The sequence below is a fragment of the Tauraco erythrolophus genome, chromosome 13 (assembly GCF_009769465.1).
Source record: "Tauraco erythrolophus isolate bTauEry1 chromosome 13, bTauEry1.pri, whole genome shotgun sequence".
NCBI classification, from domain to species: domain Eukaryota; kingdom Metazoa; phylum Chordata; class Aves; order Musophagiformes; family Musophagidae; genus Tauraco; species Tauraco erythrolophus.
In genome coordinates this window covers 19,604,310-19,619,371 of record NC_141477.1, presented here as the reverse complement: position 1 = coordinate 19,619,371, position 15,062 = coordinate 19,604,310, and the positions used below count along the sequence as shown (strand labels likewise).

Sequence of the window (15,062 nt, the reverse complement as noted above, 5' to 3'; positions counted from 1 at the left end):
CTAAGCTATTAGCAGTAAAGATGCTTTTTCCAGGATCTAGCTATAAGTGCATAGGTGATTTGCAAAAGAGGCCCAAAATTCTCACAAAGAGTAAGAAAAACAGATCCCCTGGAGAGAGGCAGATGCAAACTGGTCAGTTCTTAAACAAAGGATGGATTTTTAGAGATTTTCTGAAGTTTTTCCCTAAAACTCCCAAAGGACTGCAGTCATTAGGGAAGGTGGAAGTCACACAGGATGCCCATGAAATCTCTCTGGCCATGGACTTCGCTGCTAGAGGAACTGGAGTTGCAGGAAATAAACCCAAAACATCCCAGTGAGGCTGTTCTGTGGTCTGATGCAGGAGGTTTTCCACCCCAAGAGATGTCCTAGCTCAGCCTGAGAGCTGCAGGCTAAGGCAGAAGGAGAAGTTAGAGATGTAATGTCAGTGTCAGTGTCACTGGCAAGGACCTTCACTCCTGGGGTTGCCTCTTGCTCTGTTTGGACAGGAGAGGCAAAGCACGGGGGAGGAAATTGCTGTAATGCAGACCAGCAGCATGAAATACTGTTGTGGAAAGCCGGGTGTGCAAGGCAACAACGCACCCTGATGGGGATGGAGGGCCCAGATGGGGTAAGGAACATGGCATCTGATGTTACCCCACACCGTGCAGTGGGCAGGGCTACGTTTCTGCATGGAGCCTTGCCACTACTCTCCTGTTCTCACACATACTGTGGTGCATAGCAACTCATCTGCCGGGCCATCTGCTGAGCTGCCGGCGTACTCAAATTAGGACTGCGACTCTTCATTCCTACGTGCAGCCTTTCAAATTTTACACCCTCCCATTTGAAAACTTTCTCCTCCTGCTTGATCCATTACATCACCCATCCTCACCAGCTGGGACTGACTGCTATGATAGTAGGTGTTTAGCAGCCTTCACACTGTCTCTCATCCTTCAGATTAAGGACCTCACCTAGGGAAGAAACATCACATGCACTTGCCTCGCACTCCATGTGCTGCCCCATGGAACAGGATCATCATTTCAAAGATGGTGTGGGAATTCCCCAGTCAGCGGCCAGCAGCCAGCATCTGCTTCTGTATTATGCATTTCTAGGTCCTCAGCATGCTGCTGGCTGTGAGTCATGCAAATCTTATGCCAGGCAAAGCAAAAATGGCTGCACCATGCACAGATTATACGTCTCAAATAGAAAGTGAGATTTTTCAGTGACAGTTTACTCTTTTTAAGAAGTCACCAATTTCTCTGCAACTCTGTTTTCATTTTTCACCATAATTCTATCTGGCTATAATCTATTTGAGTGGAAAGTTTTGTGCGAAAGACTTTACACAAAATAAAGTGAAACTGTGCATTTTAATACATTCTTATCCTTTCATTGTCTTCAGTTTCCAATTACAACCTGGTAAATGCTGCAGTTCCCGTACCACGTACCACCTCTCCCAGTTACACTGGAGCTACCAGGAGCTCTGATAATGGCAGATCTGGGGGTTTCCACCCGGAGGCAGAATGCTTCTCTCTGCTTTTCTCTCCCCATTCCCTTCTTGCTGAGGACCATGGCTCTGTGCTTGGTCTTCATCCAGCCAATTGATACTAAAACTAAAGAGAAAACCCTGGAGGTCAACTCTGATACTCAAGTTCAGTGTTTAATGAAGATGAGATATCACCAGTCATAAGGTACTGTTGTTAGTAGTAAGGAATATGTAGGGGAAACAGCTCAGATTATTTAAATGTTCCCCATAAATATAATCATGATGGGTTAGAATTCGATACCACATTTTTTTGGCTTATGGTTTCTCCTTAAACTCCTATATTGCTAGAGAACAGGAGGTGTCATTTCTATTTCAGGATTTTTTTTTTCTGATAAGTCCAAGTACTTTATATCTGCAATCTTTTCAGAGAGGTCAAAGAGGTATTCTAAGCAGGTATGCGTGAACCAATAAAGGCAAATGAAAGTTTCAGATCTAACCTTCCAATTTGACTGCACACCTGCCCAATTCAGCAGCTTATTAAAGCCAATGTTTACTTGGCCTTTCTGTCCATTATGGGTGCATTTTATTTTGCCAGGGAAAAGTTTCCTGCTTGATAGTATAGACTCAGTTGTGCTACATCACCATACTTGCTGCTGTTGCTGGGTAGGGTCATATGCCTTTTCTTGTCTGTCCCAGCAAGGAACCATGAAGATCCTGCCCTAAACTGGCACCATGAACTAGATCTAGAGTAATTCTGCATGACCATGTTTCCACTCAGAGCAGGTACCTTGACCACAGCAACCCTAGGCGCAATCTGGAAGTTACCAGCTGCCCTGCAACAAAATGACCTTAGACCTGATGACCATTAATAGTGCAAGGTCTTATAGCTGAGTGTTTTCCTCTGCTTTTTCCTTTTATTCCTACGTATAGATGGCATATAAACCAGTTGCTTTCTTAAAAAAACCCAATCTCTAAACTAAAATCTACAACGATATGCTCATATCGAGATCCCAGTTCCATTTCCAAATCCAGTAAATCCGAGAACGAGTCAAACTGAAACCTGCCTGTGGGTGCACAGTCAGTTCTGAGCATATGAGAATCAGGGCCACCGTTGCTGAAATCTTCACATTGCTCAGGTTGCTAAACTACATGTAAATCATTTGCATGGAAACGTTCCTGAGATGTATCAGCGGGGTGCATCTCTACGATTATCCCCCTCCATCCCTGTACGCTGGAAAGGACTGCACAGCTCCCACTTCGTGCAAATTTGCTCTGGCTCTTCACCGTCCAAACTTGTGTCGCCCATTCTTGAACAGCAAGTTTCACTAAAGCATCTCTGAGCCCCCGACAAGGTAAGTGCCATGGTGGAGGGAGTCCTTAGGGATATAAAGCAGCAGTGTAAAGGTACTTAATCTTCACCTAGCTAACAATAGCTTATCCAAAACCTGGCCATGTCTGCCATCTTCTGCCTGGACATAGTTTCATTCAGTTTGAACAATCAAGCTGTTTACCCCAACAAGGAGCACGGGCAAACGTCATTGTAGCCCACTTGGAACACTCTAACAGGTAAACAGCTTTAATTTACCAGCCAGCGAACCAAGTTTACTCATATAGTTTAGAAGATTATTTCAAGCACAAAGGACCTGGAAATGTAATGAAAGACAAATAGGGCCTTTAGGAGGATAACATAACAGAACTGCAGAGGGTATAATTCATCCTCCTTTCCATTTGACAATGTTGCTGCTGGTTAAAACTGGGCAATTTGCTGAGCATGGGCAACAAAGCCCGGGAAAGGACAGGCTGTAGGTTGCACTTCTCCCAGCTGGAGATTTCTGTGTAGAAAATGCCTGGTAAAATCTTATTCACTCTGAAGACAAATAAATCATAATAATTGCTCTTTAGGGTCTGAGATAAATGCAGTCTCTGGCAAGGGTAAAGGATTTGACAGAGCTCAAATGAGGGTTTGAACTCCACAGAGCACAAGAAAGCCTCTAACACTCTCTCCTTCAGTCTGAGGCTGAATACCAGTTGTGCTAGAAAACAAGAAACGTCTCCAATTGCAGCAGCAGCAAACTGCTAATGTAAGTAAATAAACAACCCTGATGGATCCTAAACTACTCGTTTGCTTTCTGACACAGAACCTCAGACATTCTGTGGACATGTCTCAAGGTCTGAGGCACTAGGGGTTGGCTTGTGGCTGAAAATTAGGACAGTTTCTTATTAAACCAGCTATTCACATCCATCATGTCAGGAAATACTCCTAGCCATTCAAATTCCAGCCCTCCATTCAAGGAGTGTTAACAAATAAAAATAAAATTTAAAAACCCCTGCAATTTAGGAACAAGAGAAGAACTGTACTTAGCACCATCGGCTCTTGTTGTACCTGCTAATTTAATCCTCCTCTATAAGTTTTATGGTAAATGTGGGATTTTCTGGAATGCCTCAGATCCAAAGGTCTCTTGAGTAGGGGACACATTCGCATTGTTTCTTTGTAGGGAAGTAACCGATTCATGGAACTACAAAAATACCCCAAAGAAATCTCTGATGTGATTGCATGCACTGAACTGTTTTAGGTTACGGCTGTGGGCTTTTTCCCTAATTCACAAAGAAATTAGCTGCCTCATATTCTGTCACATTAATAAATCGTTTATAATTAAACATACATATTTAAAGAGAAGATCCTCCATATTAACTACAAATCTGCTAAATTAACTCACGCATGAGCGAGCTTGGTCGGTGTTTCCGTGTCCCACCTCCTGCTTGCGGGAAGGTCTGACAGCTCCCAGCTGCTCTGCGGTGGGCCCAGGGCTGCTGACGCTCACGTGAGAGCAGCGGGGCCAGGGGCAAGGCAGGACCGGAGCAGCGGGGTGCTGTGCACGCCCGCGGCGACACCCGCTTTGTGGCTACGGGGTACACAGCCCACAGCACCCAGCATCTGCGATGACATTTTGAAAATAAAGTCAGAGGCCGCTGGCTGCAAGGAACGAGGCTGCGGAGCTCGTTCCCAGGATAAGGGCTGCTTCTGCTCCGACTGGCGCAGATGGAGGGAGGATTGGGCTCTAGTTCTCACATTAGCGGCTCGCAGTTCCCACCATGTACTGAATTGGCCACTGGAGCATGAACGAGAGCTCGTTGTGCTGAGGTCTGCACACGAGGAGCATACGCAGGCAGCAGAGGAGGGATAAAAATGATGCTGGGGTACAAACGAGGCGTTCAGGCACGTCCACAAGCCGGGTTTACGAAGATGTTTAGGCAACTAAAGATGCAAGCTGGTACCTAGGGCTACTTGCACAAGAGCCTAAGCACATTTTTGTGTATCTGGTCCTTGGTAACCTGCCAGACTATCCCAAAAAGAACAATGGACTCAAATTTTCTGTTTCTGGCTTCACAGGAGCACATTTTCTCAAAGCTTGTTTCCTCCGTCAGATCCTCCCTTCTGCGTGCACCTTTGCAGAGTGAATTTTCAGCAGTTCCCCCTGCCCTTTGATACCTTGCAGCAGCTATTCACAAGTCTATGAGGGGCCACGGTTTTACCGGTTTCCCTCGCAAACTTGATCTTGCACAAAACACCACCAAAAGACTTAGTGGAACTCCAGAGGTGTCAATTTTTAGTAGTCTCACATGTCCAGAGATTCTGTTGTAATTTCCTTCTAAGCAGTCTGGGGTTAATGAGACTGAAGAGAATGACAGGAAGGAAAGAAATAATTATATATTCTCTTTTTTCTCAACATGTCCCAAATGTCACCTCTGACCTGGCTTTCTATTTCTGGCATGGACTAAACTCCCTCTATTTATTTAGCAGCCTACACACCATTACAGTAACATAGCAACAGTACTTTCAGTTGTGAATTTGAAAAAAAGAAAAGGAAAAAAAAAGAAGGAACATATTTTTCGGAAGAAAACTGTTAAAGCATTACAGTCTAGTAACACTTCAATAAATGCTTCTATTTTTCCCTTTCCAAGCCAGTGTTATTAGGTTTCCAGTCTGCAAACCCAATGCAGAGGGATGCACAGGAGAACCAAAGCAGTGTCTCTGGTGCCAAGCCTATGCCAATCAGACTGTCCCCAAACATCTTTTTTGTTTGTCTTAATGATGTTTCTGCTTGAATATTTCTCAGGCTCGGCACAGACGAAAGTGAGAGTTTGGGGTGGATTCTGAAATAATGATGGGATTTACCCCATGTTTTTCCTTCGCTTTTCAAAAACAGTTCACCTTTATTTTATAATCCATAGCTCAAGGGTGATACGACACTCAGAGTTATCTGTTGAAAACGAACATGGTAAAATGCACTGAGTGAAGTTGGAGTAACTGTTCCATTTTCAGCTGACAGTCCAAATCCCACTATTATACAGGGAACGTTAGCCAGTGAAGACCTATAAAACCAGCCCTGGAGTCAGGGGAATACTCAGTGAAAACATTTCGCAAATCCTATTTCAGTGAGAGCAACGTGCCTAAGTATCTCAAAAAAGCAATTCCCTGAGCTACTGAAGTGCTTCTTGTTTTTAAACCGAGGGCCTCAGTGAGAATTCAATCATTTTCTTAGGACGGGTTCAAAATGTTGAACTTATTAAAAATAAAACTTCTTAAGCTTGCAAAGCTTCCACTATAAATATTAGTAAACAATACAGATGTAGTAGCTGGAATTGCAGTCTGCGCTTCATGAAGCAGTGGATGACTTCTCATGAAACTGTTTCTTCATCGCTACTGTAAACTCAGCTGGCATCTCTTCAGATGCTTTTTCTCATCTCTTAGTGATTTTTTCAGCACACAGTCACCTCTGAACGCCGGTGGCTTTTCTGTGGGATCGGCAACAAATCTTGGAAGCATAGCTTTACAGCGGGCATACACGTTCAACTTTCCCGGCGTTTATAAACTCGATACTTCTGTAAACTCAGTGGCTTTACTGCACAGTTTGTAGAGTCTGCAAGTAAAAAATAGTTCATGCTTGTTCCGAACTATTGACTTCTCCTTGGCACGACCAGTTCATGTCAGCTTGAAAAAATGGCTTCACGACTGTAAAATCCTTGAACTTCTACAAACAGTTTGCAAGTCTGGTATGCAAAAACAGATTGTTCACAAACTACGCACTCTGCTGAGATTACAACAGTTGCAAATTTAGAAAGAGTCCCGTTATGGCCATTATTCTGTCCAACAGAAATATGAATACATAGCCCACAATCCCTGAGACTTGGGAGTCACAGGATGGGTAATACTCGTCACTAAGAGGATGTTTCGTTACAGAAACTACTGTCTTTTAAAAAGCATTGTCAAAAAAAAAAAAAAACTTTCAGATGAAAATTTCCATTTAAATTAACACCTTCCTTCCAGTAATTTTAAATTCATATTCATAACGAAATTTTCCTGCCTTTCTGTAAAATGCTCTATGGGAAAGGATGTTGGATAACTGAAATGCACTGTTCACGGGTTTTGTGGAAAGCTACAAAGCAGTTGTGACTGCAGGGGTCAGGTGGGGTTTCGGGCATCAGAAGGGAAGGGAATAACAAAATCTCTAAGAACAATTGTTTCATTCTAACAATTACAAAGCTATTAATGAGTTAACCTCAGAAAGGGAGTTTTTTTCTGCCACAAAGACTAGACATCAGTTTTGGTTTATTTTTGACAAATATCAAGTTGCAACAGATTTTAAAACTGAGTTTTGCATGGCTATGTTTGTTGTTTTTTTTTCTAATGCAACACAAACTGAAACAAGTCAAAGCAGAAAAAATAAAAAGCTGAACTATTGCATTTTATTCAACAACCAAATGAGAGGATAAGCTATTTTATCTGGCTGTATGTAATGTTTTGACATGCAAATTTCATTTCAAAGACGGCATTTTTTCATTTTCTTTTCACATTACTAATTCATTTCCAACTCAAATGAAAAAGACAAGAAAGCAAATAAACCAACTGTTTCTCTACTGAGTAAAATTATAGGAGTAAACTTGCTCCTTTCCCTAAAAACCTATCAAATCAGCATAATACACATTCATAGCATTTTAATGCATTATTGGTAGAAGCGTTTATCCATACTATAGTTCTCATGCTACAAGAGTTCACCAAGATACTACTTGTAATGCTTTTTCCTCTAATACATGTTTGATTGCATCACTAGTTTAATTACCACTCAAGTTAACATTTCCCTCTCTATTTCAAACTAGCATGTTTTTTTTTTAAGCCTCTATTTTTGAATGCAAAGACCTGATAACTTGCGGGTTTCTGTTTTGAATAGAAACCAATAGCTGGACATTCCTGTGCACTGAAAACATGCAGTCAAAGATTAAACTGGGGCTTCAGGGCTGTTATGGCTCCACCCAAATGAATAGTCCAAGCGAAATTATTCTGCTTAACATTCTGATATACAGATTGCCAAGAACAGCAGTGTTTTTTATAAATTATTTTTTTCTTAGAAGTCAGCCTATCTCATTAAACATTGCATTTAAACTACCAAAACATGGTTAAAATGGAAGAAAATGGTCTAGAATAAACATCGTACTTAACCTACCAAAACAAGGTTAAGTGGTGGAAAACGGTCTGATTTGCACTTAGCTGATTACAAAAAATAATGCCAATGATGGAAACTCCTCTCTAAAATAAATTTTCTGCTGTTATTTTACCAGTGAGATCAATTTGTTCAGGATTTCAGAGAAGGGAACACATTGTCCGCTGCACAGGACCTTCTAGATGAAAGCTTTTATTTTCACAAAATTGTGAAATTTCTTCCTTAATATACAAACCAGATAGAATAAATGCCAGATTTTAAAATGAAATAACTGCAGAAAAAACATAGGTACAAAGCTTACAACTAGGACCAGCTAAAAGGCTCCATCAACTTTCTCCATCACAAGGGACATCTATTTCCACCTGGCCTATAAACTTGAGTTCCAAAACCTGCACAAATTGGTTAAATAAACTCAGTTATTTCAATGAGAGTTCAGGATGTTGATTCCAGCAAGGTGTGAAAGGTGCCCGTAACTCTCTATTCAGAGGGAATAGAGCTCAAGAGGTGAGGCTTAGTGGGAAGGATTTGGAAATAAAAAGGAATACGGACAAAAATTAAGTTCAGCTTTCTCTTTGATAGTTACTTTTCAGAAACTTCCCCCAAATCTCAAACCAGCAGAGGTACTTGACCTCAAACAGCATTGGGTGGCATTGTCCTCTGCTGACACCAGCCCAACGCTAGATCGGAGAGCAGCCACTCTGCATCCCACCTACCCTTGGCAGTGCTGTGGGACTCTTGTTCCTATTACTTGAGCAAACTCTTCCATAATTCTACTTTACTTTTTCTTCTTGGTGGCCAGTAACTTCCTGTTTGTTCTCCTGATAAATACTAGAACTTCAGCTAAAAATGGAGAAGTTGTCTAGATGCTCTTATCTTATGAAACCTTGGCAGCGGGGTGCTGTGGTCCAGTTCCAGCAGGTCCCCCCAACAGTCAGAGAGGTCCGTCTGCAGCTACTTGCTGTGCCCTTCTGACGGCACTTACTGCCCCTCACACAGAGACAGCAGGAACGAACACTGCTTTACTGGCCTTTTGCAGTCTGGTACATTCATTTACACCTCTCTTTGTCTTCCCAGGCCAGACACTCCAAGAAGAAGTGTGCTAAAAAGTGCAAGGCTAAATTTTCCAACACAAGGTCCATTTTGGACTCTTGTTCTAGGGATGCTGACAAAGGATTGTGATTTTCAATAATGTTTGAAGAAACTAGTCACTCAAGTGGGAAACTTGCGTTTTTTTGAGCAAGTGGTCTTCCCCCATCGATTTGTGTAGTACTGAAGATTAAAAATAGCTCTTCAGCTGGGGTACAGCTGTGCAGCATTGACTTAAACGGAGCTGCACTGACTCACAACAAGCAAGCATCTGTACCTAGCCCTTTACTCCTGCAAACCACGTAACTTAACACTAACAGTAAGCAAATACTGGCGTGGCGTTCACGGGAGCCGGCAGGCAGGCTGGCTAACTGCCACTGCTGCTCCGGTGGGACAAACTACAGGACAGGGATTTGAGGACAGGTTGAAATTAGCTACCTATTAAAAATCCCATCTCCTTCTCCTTATCAGCGCATGAATGATGTGTCTTCTCATGGCACCAGTCTCTTATTTCCTTAGACGTCCTCTGTGCTTTCTTCCATGTCTTTTTTTTTCGCCTCATAGTGACTTTTTGCACCGGCTGTAGTAGCTCCTTTGTTTTCTAGGCCATGATACCATTCTCCCTCCTCTCCAATAAAGAGAAAACAAATATTACCAGTCAGCGAGTAGATATATTTCCATATGAAAAGTATCAAAAGCTGGGTATTCATGGCTGACATCACAGAACTGGGATATGTGAACAACACCATCCTGAGCTTTCTGACTTTTAAAAATATTTTTAACAAACAGAAACATTTTTTTCCCTTGCAGCTCTGAATGCCTAATCTAAACCCCTGGTAGGATGTATTCAGCACTAACATAAGGCACTGCGAAACCCATCAAAACTGAAGCTGATTATCCTATGACATCGAATTTCTACAGAGGCTGATGCTCATGATCTGCTAATATCGATACCAAAAATCTCCAGTGGGGCCAGGTTTTCCTCCTGTGGGGCTGAGCATCAAGCTTTGCCTTAAACTTAGCATTTTTGGTCTAGAGCATGATGGACTTCACCTCTACCACCACCACTTCCTAGTTTTTGGTAGCAGCTTCTTCCTCTCTCACCCCCGCCCCATACCCAGCTCTCCCAGAGCTTCAGGGGTTCCCCGGCACCCCTCAGGCCCACACAGCCCCCACCGGTGAGAAAAACTGGAACCAAGTGGGGAAATGAGAGCAGCACGACTTTCAGGTCACACTTAGGGGACAAAGAACGGCAACACACCCCAAACGCTCTCCTGGGAGACTCCTTGCACAACTGCCTCTTTAGATAGGCTGACGTGGTGGATTCGTGGTTCAAGTATCAGACAGAGGGAAAAGCACCGTACATGCTATTAAGCCACTATTAGAGTATTTGCCTGCTGAAGTGAAGCTAACCATGCTTTCTAATGAATTCTCTGCATTTAGCATTAAGCTCTCTGTTTTTACAGAAAGTTACCCTCGGGTAATTAATCTCATGTTCGTTTCCTGCACATGTAAGAGAGCAGCCTTTGTTAGGGAATGATAAGACACTTCTAAGAATAGTGCTACTAAGAGCATCAGCTTTGTAAGACATTACAAGAAAAATATAGGCTCTTAACACCTGCTTTTGCCTTTTCAAAGTTTTCAAAATAATGTTCTGGTTTCCTAGAGCCGAATTCTGACTTGTTTGTGTGTAGAAAATCTAATTGCTTTCATCAGAGAACAAGCGTAAATGAAGGTATACTTTGGTCTTTAGGCTCCAATCTCGAAAAGATGTATTTGTTTAATTTTGTAAACACTGTAAATATTCTCAGTGGCTTCAGTGGGACTATCTGCAGCTCCCAGTCTCACAACCTGAATTCATCACTTTGTCTGGTCTCTTAACTACAGATTCCACTGAAATTGTTTGGACTTTCTCAGTGCTTGTAACAGGTTGAGGATTAAGAATTCATCTGCGTGTAAAACAAGAGACCCTCAGGCCAGACCTTACAAAGCCGGGACACTGATCTCAGGGAAATATAAACTGGGAGAAAACCCCCGCGAGAGCAACTGAGTCTCTCCAGCGTTAAGAAAGGTCCCACTGAGCAGCAGACCAAGCCCGCATTTGAAGCTCCCTGGAAGCTTCAGCTCCGACCGTGGGTTTTGCCAGCTGAACACAAAGGGTGGTGTAAAGCTTGGGGATTTATGTATGTTGTCAGTTCGGACCCAGAGCCAACACCATTCTCCTGTAAGCGGTTGACACTTGACACCTACTGAAGTCAGTTTAAACAGTCATTGTTTTAAAGCTCGTGTTGTTTTTGAGCAGCCACCGTGGTTCAGCCTGAGCTATCTACCACCCCGGTGCGAGATGCACAAGCTGCCATGCTGATGAAACTATATAAAAAGTGGAAAAAAAGATAGTTTATAGTGGGTAATTTCTATTTGGTTTGTAGCATCCACTGTGCAACCAGTCATGTGAGAAAGGACACTAATCTTTGCTGTACTGGCAGCAGATTTCTTTCTGCTTTATTATGGACAAAGGAGTAGTTTATCCTCCTAACCAGAAAACAAAGCCTAATCTGCAGAGATCTGGCTAATCTAGTGGTTGATGTTTGAAGAATAACATAGACCAATTTCCCTGGGTTTTGTAGTGCAAAATCTGAGCAGAGCAGACTGCAACTAGTCTTGTGAGCTGATCAGAGCCCCTGTTGTGACTATTATCTTGCCTGTATAATGGGGGCTTTCAAATCACAGCTTTATCACATTCTGTTTTCTCTACTTTGCCCTTTTATGAATATTGAGTCATCAAAAATAGCTTCGCTGACAGAGTTACTAATGATACCAGCTGGGTGAATCAGTGGCTCTTACATTGTCTAGTGCCTGCTATACAGTGCTATTAGTACACTCGCTACAAAATATAACAAAAATTAGATAAGCATATTTTATTTGCAGCTCCCTTGAGACGCATCATAGTGGTTATTTTAGAATCGGAAAATGCTAACTGAACAAAGCAAATATTCAGCCATTCCGATGCAATACTGTGATCTAAAAGAAGAAACTCTGGCTTAGAATAAGTTAAAAGTAAATTCTAACATCAGTAAATTATCTTTTCTCCTAGTTTTTAGTGAAAAAAAAAAACAAACAACACACTACCAAGTGATATCTACTACATTCTTCACGAGGCAGTTATTCCTCATGTTGCTGGAAAAAGCCAGCATCAGCAGTCCAGAAAAAATGCTGATAACCAGAGGTGAATACGACAAATGATGTCAGCTATGCATACGGCTCGGGAGTGTGGCAGACACATATGGTGGCATCCTTCTAGTCCAGTGCAGTGCTCTGGGGTAAGTTAGGTTAGAAGTGCATGACTCAAACGAGTATTATCGATTCCAAAAGTGTAACAACAATAACAACGCGCCTGATGAAGAACCATCACAAATGAGTATGCAAAATGGCCCACGACGGGCTTACATTTTTAATGTTGCCCCAAGCAATTTTTTAAGGGTCATTTATTTCTACCGGGAACGCCTTCCTCGCAGCCCCGCAATGATACAGTTTCCCATGTTTGCAACACACACCCTTTTTTTTTTTTTTTTTTTCCTTTTTTTTTTTTTTTTTTCCCCAGAAAAAACAGGCCGGCAGATACAGAACGAAACAAGGGGCCCCCTTTACACATAATGCAGTTGCAGCTCTCCATGCACACAGTGCTCGCTTCTTCTCGCCAGCCCCCTTCACCTTGCAGCTATCAGGAACTTTGCAGCATGGCATCTTCCAGCTCCTCCTTATCGCAGACAAAAAGTAAAGCTTTCTGCTAGCAACCGCATCTGGCACGTTAAATCGGTAAATTAAACTATCGCAGATGTTGCCTTTAGCAAGTGTCATAGACATTACAGAGCATCTTAACAAAGCAGAGACTCAGAATTTAAAGTATTAGGTGGGTTTTTGTCAGGAGGTTCTTGCCCTTCCCTGGAAAAGTGACATCTGAAATTCTGTTACAACAATTCTGTTAGTTACGGCAACATTAACTGAAACTGAAATGAGGTTTTTAACCTAAGATACGTTGCATAACAACTGAAGTATTATAATCTTACGAGCCGGGAAAGGTTAATTCCAAAGGGCACAAGAATATCGGCGAAAACTAAAATATTCCAGAAGCGCACGGACTGGTAAATCTTTTTGTTTTGGTCCAAGGCGAAGCCGAAACACGCGAGACGTTTCAAAGGCAGAGTAAGACACGGAGCACATGCCGGAATCCGCTTAGCGAGGAAAAATATCGGCAGAGCCTCTGCACTTACGTATCTCTTGAGTTTCTTCTCGGGGGGCGATTTAATGAGCCATCCGGTGCAAACGACGTCCCCAGAGCTCATCTTCCCCCCCGGCGCGGAGCGGCGACGCGGGAGCCAGGGTGCGAGCTGCGTGTGCGTGTGTGTGAGTGTGAGTGTGAGTGTGCGAGTGTGAGTGTGCGTGCGTGTGAGCGTGTGCGCGCGCGCGCGTGTATTGTTCCCAGCCAGTTTGAAACCAGCAGTAATCAGCTTCCTTCAGCTGTGCTCTGACACTGCTCCAGCCCGAGGAGGAAGTCATGACATTGATCACTGACACGGCCAGCCCTCCCTCCGCCGCCAACACAATGCAACACACCGAGCACGTGATGGGCGGCCGGGGCTCGCCGCCACGCAGCCGGCGGCTGCGACACCCACCGCCACCGCCACAGCCGCCGCCACCGCCGGCGGGCGGCTCCGCGCCCGGCCCCGGCCCCGCCGCATCGCCCCGGGGCAGCGCGGCTGCGCGCCCCGGGGGGGCCCGGCTGCGTGTCCCGGGGGAACCCGGCTCCGCACCCCCAGGGAGCCCGGCTGCGCGCCCCGGAGCGGCCGGCAGCGCCCTGCCCGGTGGAGCGCGGTGAGCGAGCACCACGGCTGAGCTCTGGGAGCCCCGGGAGGAGCGGCGGCTGCGATGGCCCCACGGAGGGGACGGTTTCGGCGTGGTGCCCCGGGCGGAGCTGGCCTCGACGGGCAGGAGAAGGGCTCTGGCCTGGCCAGGGAGCCGCTGGGGTGCCGGTCCGCACATCGCGGTGCTCCGTCCGCACATCGCGGTGCTCCGGTCCGCACATCGCGGTGCTCCGGTCCGCACATCGCGGTGCTCCGGTCCGCACATCGCGGTGCTCCGTCCGCACTGAAATGTCCGCTGCAGCTTCCACCATCTGCCTGCCCCGTCCACTACTTCTAAACTTCTTCGGTTTGTGGATTTAGAGGTTTTCAGTGGCATTTGGTCCCCTGTGTGAATTCACTACGAAACCCCCTTGATTTTTCTGGTCATATCATTGCAGATTTTTTAGAAAAGGACTTTTTCAGGAGTAACTTCAGGGAGACAGGTTGCCATTCCACTGTCATGACTAAAAAATATGACCGCAGAGTGCATAACGTTGCTGATGTCCTTGGAGTTAGCGCCCCTCTCCAGGATGGGAAACTCCCGGCTTTTCAAGGACGGGGCAGCTTGTGTTCATTTTTAAGAAGCTGCTTATAACTTTAACTTAGGTTTAAAGTGGACACAGTGATTCTTCACTGGGTTTTACGAGCCTGTAGTTTCTGAGGAGGCTCATACGCCTCTGCCCCGGCACAGCGCACGCAGCGGAGCCTGACTCTGCGAGATGTGGTTCGCAGTGTCAGGCCCCAGTGAGAGTTTGACATTTTCACAGGATTTTTCACATCTATGCTGAAGCTCTTCGGCAGGGCAAGCTCAGGACGATTTGCAGCATCACTGCTGGAATCTGACAAACTGGAAACCATGCTTGTTTTTTTTCAAGATTTTAAGCAAAAATTTTGTGGAAATAGGTATTTATTGTATTTAATATAATACATACTATAAATGGTGTGTAATATATAAGTATGTGCCCTGTGTATGTTTACATAACTCGATAAATAAATCTGTACAAACTCATAGCATTCCTGTTGCTAGTGCTTTACATTACCACTGGTCTTAAAAGAATCCAACCATAAATGAAAACTGTCATGGATAAACTATAAGCACTTTATTTCAGATGTGCT

The 15,062-nt window shown here is 44.1% G+C and overlaps 1 protein-coding gene across 3 annotated transcripts in view; it reads right to left on the bottom strand.

Moving 5' to 3' along the window:
* Window positions 1-13,622, bottom strand: part of GAB3 (GRB2 associated binding protein 3) — a 67,056-nt gene extending 53,434 nt beyond the window's left edge. For all 3 annotated transcript variants that reach the window (XM_086619574.1, XM_086619575.1, XM_086619576.1), the window contains exon 1: window positions 13,317-13,622. In XM_086619574.1, coding sequence (XP_086475700.1) covers window positions 13,317-13,388 — 72 coding nt within the window. In that variant the 5' untranslated portion in view covers window positions 13,389-13,622. The remainder of the gene's footprint in view (window positions 1-13,316) is intronic.
* Window positions 13,623-15,062: the final 1,440 nt, after the last annotated feature.